The 15,940-nt window shown below is 43.6% G+C and overlaps 1 protein-coding gene across 3 annotated transcripts in view; it reads right to left on the bottom strand.

The window, feature by feature from the left end:
* Window positions 1-1,522: 1,522 nt before the first annotated feature.
* The window catches only part of LOC126267355 (neuroparsin-A), a 210,226-nt gene continuing 195,808 nt past the window's right edge, over window positions 1,523-15,940 (bottom strand). For 2 of the 3 annotated variants that reach the window (XM_049972482.1, XM_049972484.1), the window contains exon 5: window positions 1,523-1,992. In XM_049972482.1, coding sequence (XP_049828439.1) covers window positions 1,846-1,992 — 147 coding nt within the window. In that variant the 3' untranslated portion in view covers window positions 1,523-1,845. Of the gene's footprint in view, window positions 1,993-7,670; window positions 8,130-15,940 lie in introns of those variants that run through there. The other variant, XM_049972488.1, reaches the window with a different exon arrangement.

The raw sequence follows: 15,940 nt of genomic DNA, 5'->3' as shown, positions 1-15,940 counted from the left end.
GAAATGCTTCAGTAGTTCTTTGATAATGGTTTATTTTTAAAAAAAATTCCCCCTCCATTTTATCCCCTTAGTGGTTGAATTTCCAAAAATACTGAAAGAAATATTTTTTTTATTTCCGACTGAGGAACCAAATACCAGTTTCCGTAGTTTCAGCTTCAAAATTCCCGTAGTAGGGATATGTTTCCAGATATGTTTCTTCTCTTATTTCACCGCCTTTTGAATTAAATTTCGAACACTCCCCCCATTAACGATGCCTACAGTATAAACTGCACGTCCTTTCGAAATTTCAAGTTTCTATCCTTAGTGGTTAGGGATGTACGATGAAGAGTCAGAGAGTGAGTCAGTCAGTCGGGACATTACCTTTTATATATAAAGATTAAAAAGTAAGTTTGTACAGAACCCTCAGAGCGCGCGAGTCGTACACGTACTTGCCCGACTTTTTGTATATAATTCGACGGTCCTTAATTTAAGTGTTATTTTCGCTCTTAATTGATCAAAGTTACCAGGTCATGGCGCTATCGTGCATCACATAACGGGTGATCGAAAAGTGAGTTTAAATTTGAAAACTTAATAAATCACGGAATAATGTAGATAGAGAGGTAAAAATTGACACACATGCTTGGAATGGCATGGGGTTTTATTAGAACAAAAAAAAGTATTGCTAGACGCGTGAAAGATCTCTTGCGCTCGTCGTTTGTTGACGACCGTGTGCTCAGCCGACACTTTCGTCATGCTTCGCCTCCCAGGTCCACAGACCTCAGTCCGTGCGATTATTGGCTTTGGGGTTACCTGAAGTCGCAAGTGTATCGTGATCGACCGACATCTCTAGGGATGCTGAAAGACAATATCCGACGCCAATGCCTCACCTTAACTCCGGACATGCTTTACAGTGCTGTTCACACCATTATTCCTCGACTACAGCTATTGTTGAGGAATGATGGTGGACATATTGCGCATTTCCTCTAGAGAACATCATGTTTCCTGTGTCTTACTTTGTTATGCTAATTATTGCTTCTCTGATCAGATGAAGCGCCATCTGTCGGACATTTTTTGAACTTTGTATTTTTTTGGTTCTAATAAAACCCCATGTCATTCTAAGCATGTGTGTCAATTTGTACCTCTGCATCTACATTATTCCATGATTTATTCAGTTTTCAAATTTATACTGACTTTTTGATCACCCGGTACGTCAGGAGAATGTAACAACACTGGTTATTTTATAGTCAGATTACAGCAGATTTGTGTGCCTTGTCCGATCCATGTGTCACATGTTCATCAGGAAGTGTTTCCTCCGGTAATTAAGGGGAGTGGGTAGACGGAAACAAATGTATTAATCTCAACAGCAAAGCCGGCCGGAGTGGCCAAGCGGTTCTAGGCGCTTCAGTCTGGAATGGACATGGATGTGTGCTATGTCCTTAGGTTAGTTAGGTTTAAGTAGTTCTGAGTTCTAGGGGACTGATGACCTCAGATGTTAAGTCCCATAGTGCTCAGAGCCAATCTCAACAACAAACAGACTTAATAGTGAACGTGTAGCAAATGATTTTTATTGTGCAAATATATCACAGAAGAGACCGAAAGTATCAATGTGATACATAAGTCTTTTTAACAAAATATAAACAAGACGGAATGAATGTAAATAAGATTTGCATTGCCAAGAAAGCAAAGAAAAATTAAAAATTTTTCTTACTGAGGTAGTCAAATAATACGGCACAAACATATTTGTTCAGTACAGGTACAACTAGTGACACGTAGGCGAAAGGAATAAATAGAGGCGTGCAGCGTGTTGACGTGTCCGTGCGAGGTCCGACGCGTAATACTGGGGGCGGTGTCCGGGACGGCGGCCGACTAGCAGGAGTTGGGCGCTGCGCCCTCGAAGAAGAAGCACTCGAGGCTCTGCATGGAGCAGCCGCTGCACACGCCGCACCGGCAGTCCATGCCGTCGCCGCACTTGCCGTGCAGCTCGTAGGGCCCGCCGCACTTGTCTCCAGGACCCTGCGCACCGCACAAACAGGCGCCCGTCAGGCCTCAAACCTGTACACTTGGAAAACACAAGGGCTGAGCATTCTGTGGTACCTCCTCCGTGAGCACATATTTCACTTCCAATTCATCTGTGCGTGGTCCCAAAATCTCAGAGAGGTAGCTGGACCGAGCTAGAGAAGAAGACAGCTTCATGCTCCGTCTCCAAGTTCTCACCCCAACATGTATATTTGGAATCCATGAAACAGACTACTGTTTTACTACCATACAATCATCCAGAAGCGCCTAATTCTCCTCTGACTCATGAGATCAAAGTCCCAGAATCTCGGACAGATAGTTCGAGGAGGCTAGAGTTTTGCCAAAGTCAGAAGTTGGCTATTTGAAGGTTCTTCAAGTCTTCGTCATCCTACCATCAACCTGCACGCTAGGAGGGTAGAAGACTGAGCAAACTGTACTACTGTACAGCGCTTCAGGAGCCTCTACTTCTCTTAGAACCAGAGAGTCTGAGATGTAAAAATCTCGAGGAGGTAACTGGACGTTAGTAGGCGGCTACGCGGCCCATCCTCAAGACACAAGAACTGATCCCGGGTCCGGCCATCGTGATTTAGGTTTTCCGTGATTTCCCTAAATCACTCCAGGCAAATGCTGGAGTGGTGCCTTTGAAAGTGCACGGCCGACTTCTTTCCCCGTCCTTCCCTAATCCGATGAGACCGATGATCTCGCTGGTCTCCTCCCCCAAAAACAACCCAACCCACAAGAACTGGTCAACCCGTACTACTATGAAATCTTCCAGTAGTACCTATTTCTTCTCTGACCAATGTGTCTGAGATCCCGCAATGACGGAGAGGCACCTGGATTGTGCTAGAGTGCTTAAAAGAAGGTGGGTGCACTACGGGTCCTCAAATTCTCGTCAGCCACTCATACTATCTACTAGCAAGAATAGATTGAGCTTACTGTACTATTGTCTCGAATAGACAGTTCGACGGGACAAGAATATTGTGAAAATCGGCGGTTGCATGATGTGTTCTCATGTTCTCATCACTCCGCCATCAATCTGCATGAGGCCTGAGAAAACTACTCCTCGATAAGAACCTACAGATCCTCTCATTCACGAATCTAATATTCTAAAAGTCTCGGAGAGAAAATTGGATGGAGAGAGAGATAGAAAGCAGTTACGTGTTGCGTTCTACAGAGTGGCAAAGAGAATACTTGGAGGCTCCACCAGTCTCCTCTCTGTTTTGCACCGAACGCTCCAACAATTCTCTCCCTTGGACATTCCTCCTTAGCTGCGTGGTCAGGGCATCTGACTGTAACGCAGTGGGCCCGGGTTCGATTCCCGGCCGTATTGCGGTTTTTCTCCATTCGGGGACTGTCTGTTGTGGTGTCCTCATCATCATTTCATAATTACCGACCGGCACATCGTCTAATGTGACGTCGGCTGAGAAGACTTGCAACTGGGTGGCCAAATATCTCCAGGTGGGAACACCCGGCCGTCAATGCCATACGATCATTACGTTACTGATAGAGTGCAAGCTCAAGTTAGGCAAGAACGAGGCAGGAAACTAACCGTAGCAATTTTTAAGGAAACATCCCAGCGTTCGCTTTAATTGATTCATCACACATGACTAAAAACATTAATCTAGATGACTGAATGGAGAGTCCAATCTTTCTCCTCCAGAATCAGAAAAAAAAAAAAATGGCTCTGAGCACTATGGGACTCAACTGCTGTGGTCATCAGTCCCCTAGAACTTAGAACTACTTAAACCTAACTAACCTAAGGACATCACACACATCCATGCCCGAGGCAGGATTCGAACCTGCGACCGTAGCAGTCGCACGGTTCCGGACTGCGCGCTTAGAACCGCGAGACCACCGCGGCCGGCCCAGAATAAGAGTTGTAAGTCTTAAGGGTAAAACCATCTTGCTTCATAAACTCAGATGGTGGTGACAAGGCGATTAAAATTTTGTTCTTATGTTGTTCCTAGACTGCGGCAATATTTTTTTCGGTAAGAAGGTCGCCCGAGGAAGGCCAAGGTCTGTTATGCACTCAGACTACCGACATTTGCAAAAAATGTCTCTGAGAACTATGGGACTTAGCTTCTCAGGTCGTCAGTCCCCTAGACTTAGAACTACTTAAGCCTAACTAACCTAAGGATATCACACACATCCATGCCCGAGGCAGGATTCGAACTTGCGACCGTAGCGGTCGCCTGGTTCCAGACTGTAGCGCCTAGAACCGCTGGGCCACTCCGGCCGGCCGACATTTGCAGTCATGCAATCAAAGAAAGGGAACATCAACACAGTCAATCTGCCACCAGAAGAAATGTAATTGCGTGCTCTGAAAGTATCACGCAGGTGATATGTAACTGACCAGCAACGTACGTAACGCTCACTTCTTATCACACGAGAGAGTTTCTGCAGTCTCTTGGTCTACATTGCCGGGTAAACTTCTCAATACTGTGGTGTTGGCTGCTACTGAAGACATTGGTTTGACAGTATGAGTCTGCATATTAGAGCTCCTATGGTAAAACAACACTCCACAACAGGTTTTGTAATAATTTCACTTGACTACAATGTTGGCGGATGAAAATGTTTATTTTCTTAGAAATATTTTGAAGTTCCTGTATTATTTCTGTGTATTATAGTCATCACATGATTAATATGGACATGATCATTCGAGGGACACACATCGTTTAGTCATTTCATGAGCACATAATTACAAAAATGTCGAAATCTTCAGACGGCATCCAGAGGTCGCTGCTCAGCTGCAGATTTATCTAGAAGGACAACGACTAAATTAGTCAACAGCACTGCACCTTCTTAGCTGGCGTGCTCATCTCTTGCATAAGTACACTCTGCAGTCGGAGGCCAGTACGTAGAAGCCAGTGTCTGTAACATTGCGAAAGTTAATGGAAGTTGGCTGTAAAGTCTCTTGGTTCTATCAAACAGTGATCTGTTAACCTAGATGACATATTATCTGTGCTGAGTCATCCTTCTGAGAGTTCCTGAGATGATCTGATGATATCACATCTCTCCTCCAGCATCTTTCGCGCCTCTCGAGTGTCTCCTGTAAAGTATGGCAATTAAAAAAATATATAACAGCGTTCTCAGCTGATGGTGCACATACAGCACGAAACTTCGAAAAATTTCTCTTCCGTTATCGTCTGGATCTGCCTGCACTTAGGTGGCAGCTTCTAGCTGAAGAAAGTCAGCTGGATTAGAAATGTTTCTGAATCTATTAGTGACCGTGGCAGATGACGAAGAATCTCCAAGGCAGAGGAGTAGGAGAATTAGAATTTAACATCGAAGAGGAGTTTATTAGGTATGAAGGACAGGTTTCGAATGGACAAGGAATGGAGGAGGCAACCGACTGTGTCGTTTACAACGAAACCATCTTGACATTCACCTTAACTGATTCAGGGACATCATGGAAAAACTAAATCTATACTGAAACCCCGTACCTGTGTCTTAATCACTATGGCACCTTGCTCGATTCGAGACTAATAAAAGATTGTGAGCATGTGGGCTCGGCTGATTGTTCGTCAAAAAGTAATGGAGAAGGCACACTATATAATGTGGAGGGAGAAACTCTTGATCAGGTAGGACTGCCATTGTTCTTGTTGGTTAATTGTTGTACTGGGGGGAGCTGTTTAACTCACTTTCTACAGTACTGATGGAGATATTAATTTAGATTTCTAAGTGGTGCGTGCAAAAAGCTGTGACCAGGTCAGGCAAGTATCAGTGTTGGAGTCTGACGCATTGTCGGGAAAATGGGTAGTGTGTACCACAAAATTATGATGTAAGGATATCGGGCGATGTGGAAGTAGACATTCATGCGTTGAACTTGTACACTTTGATGCTTGATTGTCTACATCCGAGAAAATTATCGTGTAAGAGCAATGTGTCAAACGCAGTCTAGTTCTACTGCCAAAACCTCATGTTTTTTTTTAAATATAATTGTGTGTGTGTGCGAAGAATTTAGGAACTATCAAGTACAGTGTTTTAATATTATTTCTTTACCGCGGATGTTGGCACGGCCTTCGCCAAGAGCTAAGGAAAAACTAATAGTATAAGTTTTTATGTCTACGGATATGATTTACTTAGAACTTACCAGGTCTAATCATAACCTTTTATTTATCGCCCCCAAATTTGTAGTTAATTATTTGTGTGGTTGTTTACAGGTGCATGTCTGTAGTTCTCGAGCACACTGAAATCCCCCTGCTATAGTACCATAGCATGCCGCTTCATGAGCCAAAACGAAGTGTGCAGCCCATTGATAAACTAGAGTGCCCTGCCATCGTTCGTTTTCGGCAGCAACGGACTCTTTCATCTTTGTCGGCCAATTAAAAAGACTTCTGAACCGTCTAGCCTGGCCTGACACAGCTGCAACATATCCGCTGTTGCAGAAAACGAATTGTGACACGATACTCCACTCTGACTCTACTGGTACTTTGCTATGGCTTCTCTAGTGGTGCACTACGGTACTGTACCGGGGGAAATTCAAAATATATTATGGGAGCAGACGTATACCTACAGAAAACAAAAAAATGGATCATGTAACTTTATTTTTCGAGGTATAATTTAAATTTTATGACTACGTCTCGTGTGTAATACGGTGGTACAATCTGGTGTATTAACCATGGGCATGTGGTATTCCTAGGCGTTTGCTCAGAATAAATTTGTTTTACATTGTGATAATAATATGTAGGCTGTAAAATATAAAGTTCCTCTGCCGGAAATTTCACAATTAATAAAATGTTCCGGGCTATTATCCCGTGGCCGAACGGATTTCACATTTAAACCCAAGGTTTCGTCCCCATCTGTGGACGACATTTGCAAGGGGGATCGTAGCTTCTTTGAGTGTTTAACTCACACCCTAGCTCGCTACTAACTGCAGTAAAATTCCGTTTATGCGTGCTTTGGCGCAGTGGTTCAAATGGCTCTGAGCATTATGGGACCTAACATCTGAGGTCATCAATCCCCCAGACTTAGAACTACTTAAACGTAACTAACCTAAGGACATCCCATGGCAGGATTCGAACCTGCGACCGTAGCAGCAGCACGGTTCCGAAGTGAAGTACCTAGAATCGCTCGGCCACAGCGGCCGGCTCCACGCTGTGGCACGACGTCACTTGCTGTGAATAACCCAGCGCAATTGGACGTTGTCGATTGTAGTCGTTCGCTGTTGCTATCATCTGTGGTGGAAGGCTGGTACACACCTTCTTCTCCTAGATCCCGGTGCTGAAGAAAATGTGTACCATCACCATGGAGTGATAGCAACAGTAAACGACAGCAATCGACATTGGCCAATTGCGCTCGGTTATTCAAAACCTGTGACCCCCGTCATTGTGCGGAAGCTCGCGGAAACAGAATATTGTTGCAGTCAGTAGTGAGCGAGGATATGCATCGGACTCTCAAAACAGCTACGATCCCCCTTGAAAATGCCCTCCACAGATGAGGACTAAACGTTGGGTTTAAATGTGAAATCCATTCGGCCATGGCATAATAGACTATGACACACTACGAATTGTGAATCTGTAGGCTGTCGTTCTTGAATTTTGGGTGAAAGCGTACCCACATGGGGAGAATGAGATACAGTATATTACAAGTGGGAAACATCTATAGAGGAAACTGGATGTGGGGAATTTTAAGACGAGAAAGAGAAGGCCAGAAGCAAAGAAAAAGGCAGGAGATTTCATTGCTTCAAAATATAATGTTTTATTCAGTCAGTGATTCAAAGGCAGTCGGGTATCAATGTGATACACACAGCAGGACAGTTACATGACGCAACCAAATAAACAGCACTTTTACTGAAACTTAAACAAATGGGAGAGACCAAACGCAAGTCTACTTCGTAGAACACAAACTCCACTGTACAAAATAAATAGACTAGATTGAGATCGCGTGACAAAACAGGAACGAAGCAGGGGCGTCGGCGAGGGGTGGGCTGTGTCACCGCCGGCGCCCCCTTTAATACTGATGCCAGCCGGAGAAGACGCCGCGCCGCGCCGCGCCGCCTAGGGACACGTGGTCGGAGTGCTGAAGTCGGAGTAGCACTGCAGCGTGTGCATCGAGCAGCCGGTGCAGCGGCCGCAGTTGCACCGCAGGCCGTCCCCGCACTTGATGAAGTCGTTGCAATGCTCACTAGGACCCTGAAACCCAACGCCGCCAGTCACGTGAGGTGTAGGCTGGGGAGGCGCGCACCTGCTCAGCGGAACACACTCGCCCGGCTACCAGCACCTTGCGCACACGTTACCCCACCTGCAAATTAGCTAAGGCCAGCGTGAGGAGTTTAAGCATACAACAAGCTTGGTGTTAACACAGAATACAAGTTCTCAGACCTAAATAACATAAGTAACTGTTGGAACACGTGAGGCAATACTGACTTTACGACTTATCTTAGAAGAAAGATTAAGGAAAGGCAAACCTACGTTTCTAGCATTTGTAGACTTAGAGAAAGCTTTTGACAATGTTGACTGGAATACCCTCTTTCAACTTCTAAATGTGGCAGCGGTAAAATACAGGGAGAGAAAGCCTATTTACAATTTGTACAGAAACTAGATGGCAGTTATAAGAGTCGAGGGACATGAAAGAGAAGCAGTGGTTGGGAAGGGAGTGAGACAGGGGTGTAGCCTCTCCGCGATGTCATTCAATCTGTATATTGAGCAAGCAGTAAAGGAAACAAAAGAAAAATTCGGAGTAGGTATTAAAATCCATGGAGAAGAAATAAAAACTTTGAGGTTCGCCGATGACATTGTAATGCTGTCAGAGACAGCAAAGGAGTTGGAAGAGTAGTTGAACGGAATTGACAGTGTCTTGAAAGGAGGATATAAGACGAACATCAACAAAAGCAAAACGAGGATAATGGATTGTAGTCGAATTAACTCAGGTGATGCTGACGGAATTAGATTAGGAAATGAGACACTTAAAGTAGTAAAGGAATTTTGCTACTTGGGGAGGAAAATAACTGATGATGTTCGAAGTAGAGAGGATATAAAATGCAGACTGGCAATGGCAAGGAAAGCGTTTGTGAAGAAGAGAAATTTGTTAACATCGAGAATAGATTTCAGTGTCAGGAAGTCGTTTCTGAAAGTATTTGTAAGGAGTGTAGCCATGTATAGAAGTGAAACATGGAGCAAAGTAACTGATGATGGTCGAAGTAGAGAGGATATAAAATGCAGACTGGCAACGGCAAGAAAAGCGTTTCTGAAGAAGAGAAATTTGTTAACATAGAGTATAGATTTAAGTGACAGGAAGTCGTTTCTGAAAGTATTTGTAAGGAGTGTAGCCATGTATGGAAGTGAAACATGGACTATAAATAGTTTGGACAGGAAGAGAATAGAAGCTTTCGAAATGTGGTGCTATAGAAGAATGCTGAAGATTAGATGGGTAGATCACATAACTAATGAGGAGGTATTGATTAGATTTGGGGAGAAGAGGAGTTTGTGACACAACTTGACAAGAAGAAGGCACCGGTTTGTAGGACATGTTCTGAGGCATCAAGGGATCACATATTTAGCATTGGAGGGCAGCGTGGAGGGCAAAATCGTAGAGGGAGACCAACAGATGAATACACTACGCAGATTCAGAAGGATGTAGGTTGCAATAAGTACTGGGAGATGAAGAAGCTTGCGCAGGATAGAGTAGCACGGAGAGCTGCAATAAACCAGTCTCAGGACTGAAGACCACAACAACAAATAACATTATTGTGTGATTAAGCCGCATTGTACATTGAGTAATGGGATAGCGATATGCACTTATACAGATGATGGTGTTGTCATGTATACAAGGTATAAAAGGATAATGCATCGTGGAGCTGTCATTTGTACTCAGATGATTCATGTGAAAAGGTTTCTGACGGCGTTATATCCGCACTTCGGGAATTAACAGACTCTGAATACACAACGGTAGCTGGCGGTAGATGCATGGGACATTTCATTTCTGAAATTGTTAGGAATTTCAGCATTCCGAGATCAAGAGCGTGCCGAGAACACCAAATTACCTCTCACCCCAGGCAGCACAGTGATTTTTTTGCCTTAGTTAACGACCGAGAGTTGTCAGTGCTAACAGACAAGCAACACCTCATGAAATAACTGCAGAATCAATGTAGGACGTACGAAGAACGTATCTGTTAGGGTAGTGGGGCGAAATATGTCAGCAACTGTCTATGGCAGCAGTCGATCGACGCGCCTCTCCTGGGCTCGTGACATACCGTTTGGATACTGAACGACTTGAAAACCGTGACCTTGAAAGATGAGCACCGATTTCAGTTGATGCGAATTGATAGTGGGGATCGAGAGTGGCGCATACCCCACAAAGCCATGGACCCAAGTTGCCAACAAGGCACTGTTCAAGCCAGTCGTGGTTCCATAATGATGTGGGCTGTCTTTACATGGAATCAACTGAGTCCTTTGGTCCAAGCGAACCGATCATTAACTGGAAATCATGATGTTCGGCCACTTAGGGGCCATTTCCCGAACAAAGATGGAATTTATTTTCATGGTAGTGTGCCATGTCACTGGGCTACAGTCCTTTGGTTTGAAGAACATTCTGAACAGTTTGAGCGAATGATATGGCCACCCAGATCGCCCGACGTGAGACATAGAGAGGTCAGTTGTGCACAAATTCATGCCCTGCAGCATGGCTCAATATTTCTGCAGTGTACTTGTTGAGTCCATGCCACGTCGAGTTGGTGCAGTATGCCGGCAAAAGGAGGTTCGACGCGCTCTTGGGAGGTGTCCATGGCATTTTTCACCTTAGTATAATTTACAGGCACTTCTAGGACACCATAAAATCATGCAGAAGAACGACAGGTGGTCACGAACATCTCTCATACGTGTCCTATCTGCAGCCTGCTGATTCGGTCTTCTTCGCACTCTGACAAACGTTTACACTCCACTAGACAAATCAGCCCGTTGTCGTAGCTTTCTAAAGAGAACCTTGCTCCTTGAGTCTCTCAGACTCGTGGGCAACTCAGTAATTCACATTCGCACTTCGCACTGCGTTGTAGGCTCAGCCAACGAAGAGTGCATAGTAGCACAATTCCCTGTTCGATTTAAGGATACCAGGGCCAGTGTACCAAGGCGACTGATCGAAGCTTCCTTTGAACATAATATTCTAGGCTCTTGTAGCCCATTGGCAGTTTTAAGTTGATTCAGATAGCAGATAAAGCAATTTGAGGGCAATGTTTGCGGGTCCCTGGGATATTCCACGTTCAGTAGGGAAGTGCCTCCACACTTCCACCTCCATCCTCGCCCTGTTACCGTTCTATTATTGCATGCCACTCTTTATCAGTACCCGACACAAATGGTCATGCCTGGGAATTTGCAGGGACACCAAGTTTCTCACTCAGTCTTCTGTATCATTTGCGTAACAGCCAAGGTGCTTGGGATAGAAAGAGTGTCCTCCGTCCCTACGGATAGTGTATTTAATGGAAGCAGTGTAGCAGAACTAATGAAGTTATTACCCGAGGAGAAAGGAATGGTTAAGCAAATTGCTGTACCGTCACCGACATGTGTTTTCACACTATCTGGATGAAATAAGACAATTTTATTATGAATTTAAAGTGAAACTTGACTTTCTCCATTAAACCATATCCAATCCCGCCCGAAATAAAGGAGCTGGTGGCTAAGGAAGTCCAATGAATGCTGTATGGATGCGTCACAGTGCCAAAAATAAGCCGCTACAGTAACCCAAAGGTGACTACTTTTAAGAACGATGGAACAATGCGTTTAGCTCTCGAATTTCGGAAGCTGAATCAAAGCGTGTGGGGGGGGGGGGGGGGGGGAGGGGGGGACAAAAACCGGTCAGAATTAATAGGTGAAGCCTTAGATTTCACAGGGGACAGATGCTCATTAGTCTCGATATTACATCTGGGTATTTGATGATTATGTTAACACGGGCTTGCTGACAACACACAGCTTTTCTGCAGGAGGCAAGTCTTACCAATTTACGAGGTTTCCATTTGGGTTTAGTGTCTCACCTGCGCGACTTGTAAGAGTTCTGGTAGATGTGTTGGGTCTTATCCTAGAAAGTAAGGCCATGGCCTGAATATAGTGCCTAACTAATTGCATGCAAAATTTGGTGGGAATACTACTAGGACACGTATCACAAGAATTGGAAGACAGTGGAGTGACTGTGGACTAACAACAGTTTTTATCTGGGCGAAGGCGTATAAAAGTCTTCGGTGATATAATCTGTTGAGAGGGAATGATGTCCGATCCCAACAAGTTCAGTTCAATATGCTACATGCTAGTAACCATCAATGTACTTCAAGTATGTTATTTTATAGGAATAGTGAGATTCTACATGCAGGTTATCAGCCCTTTCCAGGAAGAACGTTTCTTGTTAACGGACAGAGCTATTGAACAGGAGTTTCATAGGATCAAGGAGTTTTAGCTATCGTGATCTTTCACAGCCGTTTAATCTTACGACGGACAGTTTCTGTTGGGACTCAGTGACATGCTCTGGAAGATGAAATGGGACAGGAACACAAGACTACGGCGTTTGCGAGATGGATGCTGTATAAGAGCAAGAGGTATTATTCCGAAATCAAGCTCAAAGCATTACTCATCATATAGACAAGCACCGTGTTGACGTTTATTAGCAATTCAGTTACTTATAGGAAGTATTTGCCACTACAGATGTTTAGATATAGGAGTAGCATGTGAGTAACTATGAATGTATGAGGATAATCGCAGGAGAAAACTTTATTTGGTATTCTGTGATCTCAAAGTAATAAAAATATATTTTGTTGTTCAGTGGTAAACAAAATGTATTGAGCCTCATTGTACAACCATCCTCATGTAACTTCACTGGATGGACTTCGATATGAAGATCAGCTGAATTTTCTTTCATTCTTTTCTTAGTATTTCACAAATTGATTTGGCACAGGTCCTCGCACCCTGGCAACCTGTGGGGCAGTGTGCGGGGGAAATGAAGGTGCTCAGCCAAACAGGTGCTGGTACTAAGAAGAAAGAACTTATTTCCCCCTCTCGCCCATCTAACTCACACACACACACACACACACACACACACACACACAATCAAATGGTTCAAATGGCTCTGAGCACTATGGGACTTAACATCTCAGATCATCAGTCCCCTAGAACTTAGAACTACTTAAACCTAACTAACCTAAGGACATTACACACATCCATGCCCAAGGCAGGATTCGAACCTGCAACCGTAGCGGTCACGCGGTTCCAGACTGAAGCGCCTAGAACCGCTCGGCCGCCAACACACACACACACACACACACACACACACACACACACACACACACACACAAACACACGCGAATGACAACAGTAATCTCGCAAACAACAGCTCAGCTGAAACAAAACGGTCAGAAACAGTGTGAGAATCTTGTAAGGGTGTTTCCCGGTAGGCTGTGCAATGAAATAATTACTAGGGATAAAATTCGAAACGTTTTGCCGTTTCAGAGTTAATTAGCCTTGAGGTTAGTCTACCAGGCCGCTTCGCGTGCAAATTCAAGCTGCTCGCCGGAGACGGTGTCGCCAAACATGATTATCGCTTGGTTTCCGTGCAAGAGAGCGAGACAAAAATTGGACCTGGGACAGCAGTAAGAATCGAACCCGAGCCAAAGACGGAGCGGTCTCGTGCGCTGTCATCTATGCTATGAGAACAACTGACACTGACTGTATCTGGTTGGCTGTTTGAATGCGCTAGCGCAACGGCCTGATTGGCTACCTTCAATGCTAATTAGCTCGGAAGCGGTGCAGTTTTTTTCCTTGACATTTATTCCTCAACACAACCTACACTGCAACACCCTTAAAAACTTTACAGACTGTTTTGACCACCCTGTACAATCGAAAAAATCCGAATAACCATTCCGAATTCGCCGTAAGTGACATACAGCAACTATGCAAAACTTAAATTTTGAATGAGACTTCCTAATATAGAATCCTTTGGAAGTAATTTTTGTCAGAAAGAATGTGCCCTTAATAGTAGGTCTAATGTTAAGAGTGATATTTTTCTATGCTTCTGCGATATATCAAATGATTTTATTCCTCAGACGTACACAATTGTTCTGCCAATGACAGACATGTCTCTAAACTGTTGGGGGTACCATCAAAAGTTTCTCGCCGTTGGTGTGTTAGTTTTTGAAGAGTTTCAGAAATTTCATTTTATCAGTGCACTCTGATAAGTGTATACGAAGTTTAACAGTTGTTCGCAGAAAGATTATTTCTGATTTGTCACTGAGCGTTTGTGATTTCGTGCTACCTAAGATGGCGACTGACTGTTAACTAAAGCACACAGGAAAATAACCACTGTATTTTCCTTTGAGTCCAGGGACATACATCAATATCTGTAAATACTGAAACTTCGTCCCTACATGAACTTTTGTCTTGGTATGCCCTCGTTAGTTTCTAATGGATCCCTGTTAATAGAAAACTGTTTGTAATCTGCTAATTCCTAAACAGATAAATCAAGTTGTAGAGTGTTGGTGTGAAGAATTACAAATTTTGCATTGGTTATATCCTGAATTTAAATTACACACGAAAGAAACTTTTGAAACAAATGGAGAAAAATATTTAGAGGAAATTCGTATCAAGACAACGACAATGGAAACTCGTTATACCTCTTCTAAGAACACATTGACCTCGGGAAAGAGCTTTTGTATAAAGTCACGCCTGTATCAAACAGTAACAGAGGGCTACCAAAATCCATGGACAAGATGCCTATTCTTTTTAACTCAGCTTCCACGTGATGCTTAACAGACAGGACAAAGTTGTGGAGCTACAGCCGAATCAAGCCGAGGTACTGACTTTGTGATCATTTACTTTCTCAAATCTGTCACGATCCTTTCATTTCCAATACCAATTAGAGGCACAATTTTGATACTTCTGTTACTTCATGACACATTATAATGAGCGTCATAAAAACATCATATCCCAAGAAACGACGATATATATCGAGGAGTCGGAAAGAACCAAATATGAACATACTGTTTGTAAATTTTAGTCACGTTATTGTGTTTCGATCAAGTTGTAAATTAAACTAAGATTTTCTGATAGCTTCCATGATAATGATTCAGAACTGAAGCTCCTGCTCAGTTTACTGTCTTTTGCAAAGTGTTCTAGAATATGAGACAAAAGAGAAATTTATTAAGAAAGTTGATGATTAAAATCATCACATCATTGATGACAGTGACGAAGCGAATGTACCTAACAAATTTTCTCCTCCTCTATCCTCACTTTCCCTGGGTAACGAAACAAGGATATTATCTGCTTCAACGTCTCTGAAACATCTCACTCACCAATTCCGCGAGGCAGGGGACACTGTTACGTTAGGGAGTATTAAACAGTTAAATGAATCGATTTGAGGCCACATAAACGTCGTCAGTATGGAAAGTAAGAGACAGCAATGCCACTGTAGTTCCTAAACAGGTGTACATTTTTCGTCACAGACTTATTCAATGACCTTCTGTCACGATCATCCAACACAGCCCTTCATTCGAATCGTGACTTTTCCCGCTTTGCCTGTATGCGGCATAAATCACCGATAGAGTACCTGTTGAAACAGCAAACACTTCGGCTACCTTGATTACCGAAGCACCTACAGTACAGGCACTATCTGTCTGCGTTCGAATTCACTTATCTCCGACGTAATGCACTCACGAGTACACAGAACACAGTTCTGGCCACGATTGACTCTGGCAACATTTTGAGGGCACTGAACTCGCGTCGTTCGCTGTCAAATACAACAACGCAACCTGCAGGAGTGCATTTAAGTTCAAGCATGTATTTCTCGCGGTATCTTCATATTTTTATCCAGCCCCTGCACACTAGTGAGTCATGGAGCTCAGTTGCTCCGGAAATACAGTGGGTATCGTATAAACTGCTACATTTATCGTCTGTGTTCCAGATCAATTCCGTAAGATCAAACTTATCATGTTCTTATTTGTTTGACTGATTTCAAGATGGTCAAAATTTGAATG

This window comes from Schistocerca gregaria, chromosome 4 (assembly GCF_023897955.1).
Source record: "Schistocerca gregaria isolate iqSchGreg1 chromosome 4, iqSchGreg1.2, whole genome shotgun sequence".
Lineage (NCBI taxonomy): Eukaryota > Metazoa > Arthropoda > Insecta > Orthoptera > Acrididae > Schistocerca > Schistocerca gregaria.
The sequence above is the reverse complement of the archived record's forward strand: the minus strand, read 5'-3'. Positions and strand labels throughout refer to the sequence as shown.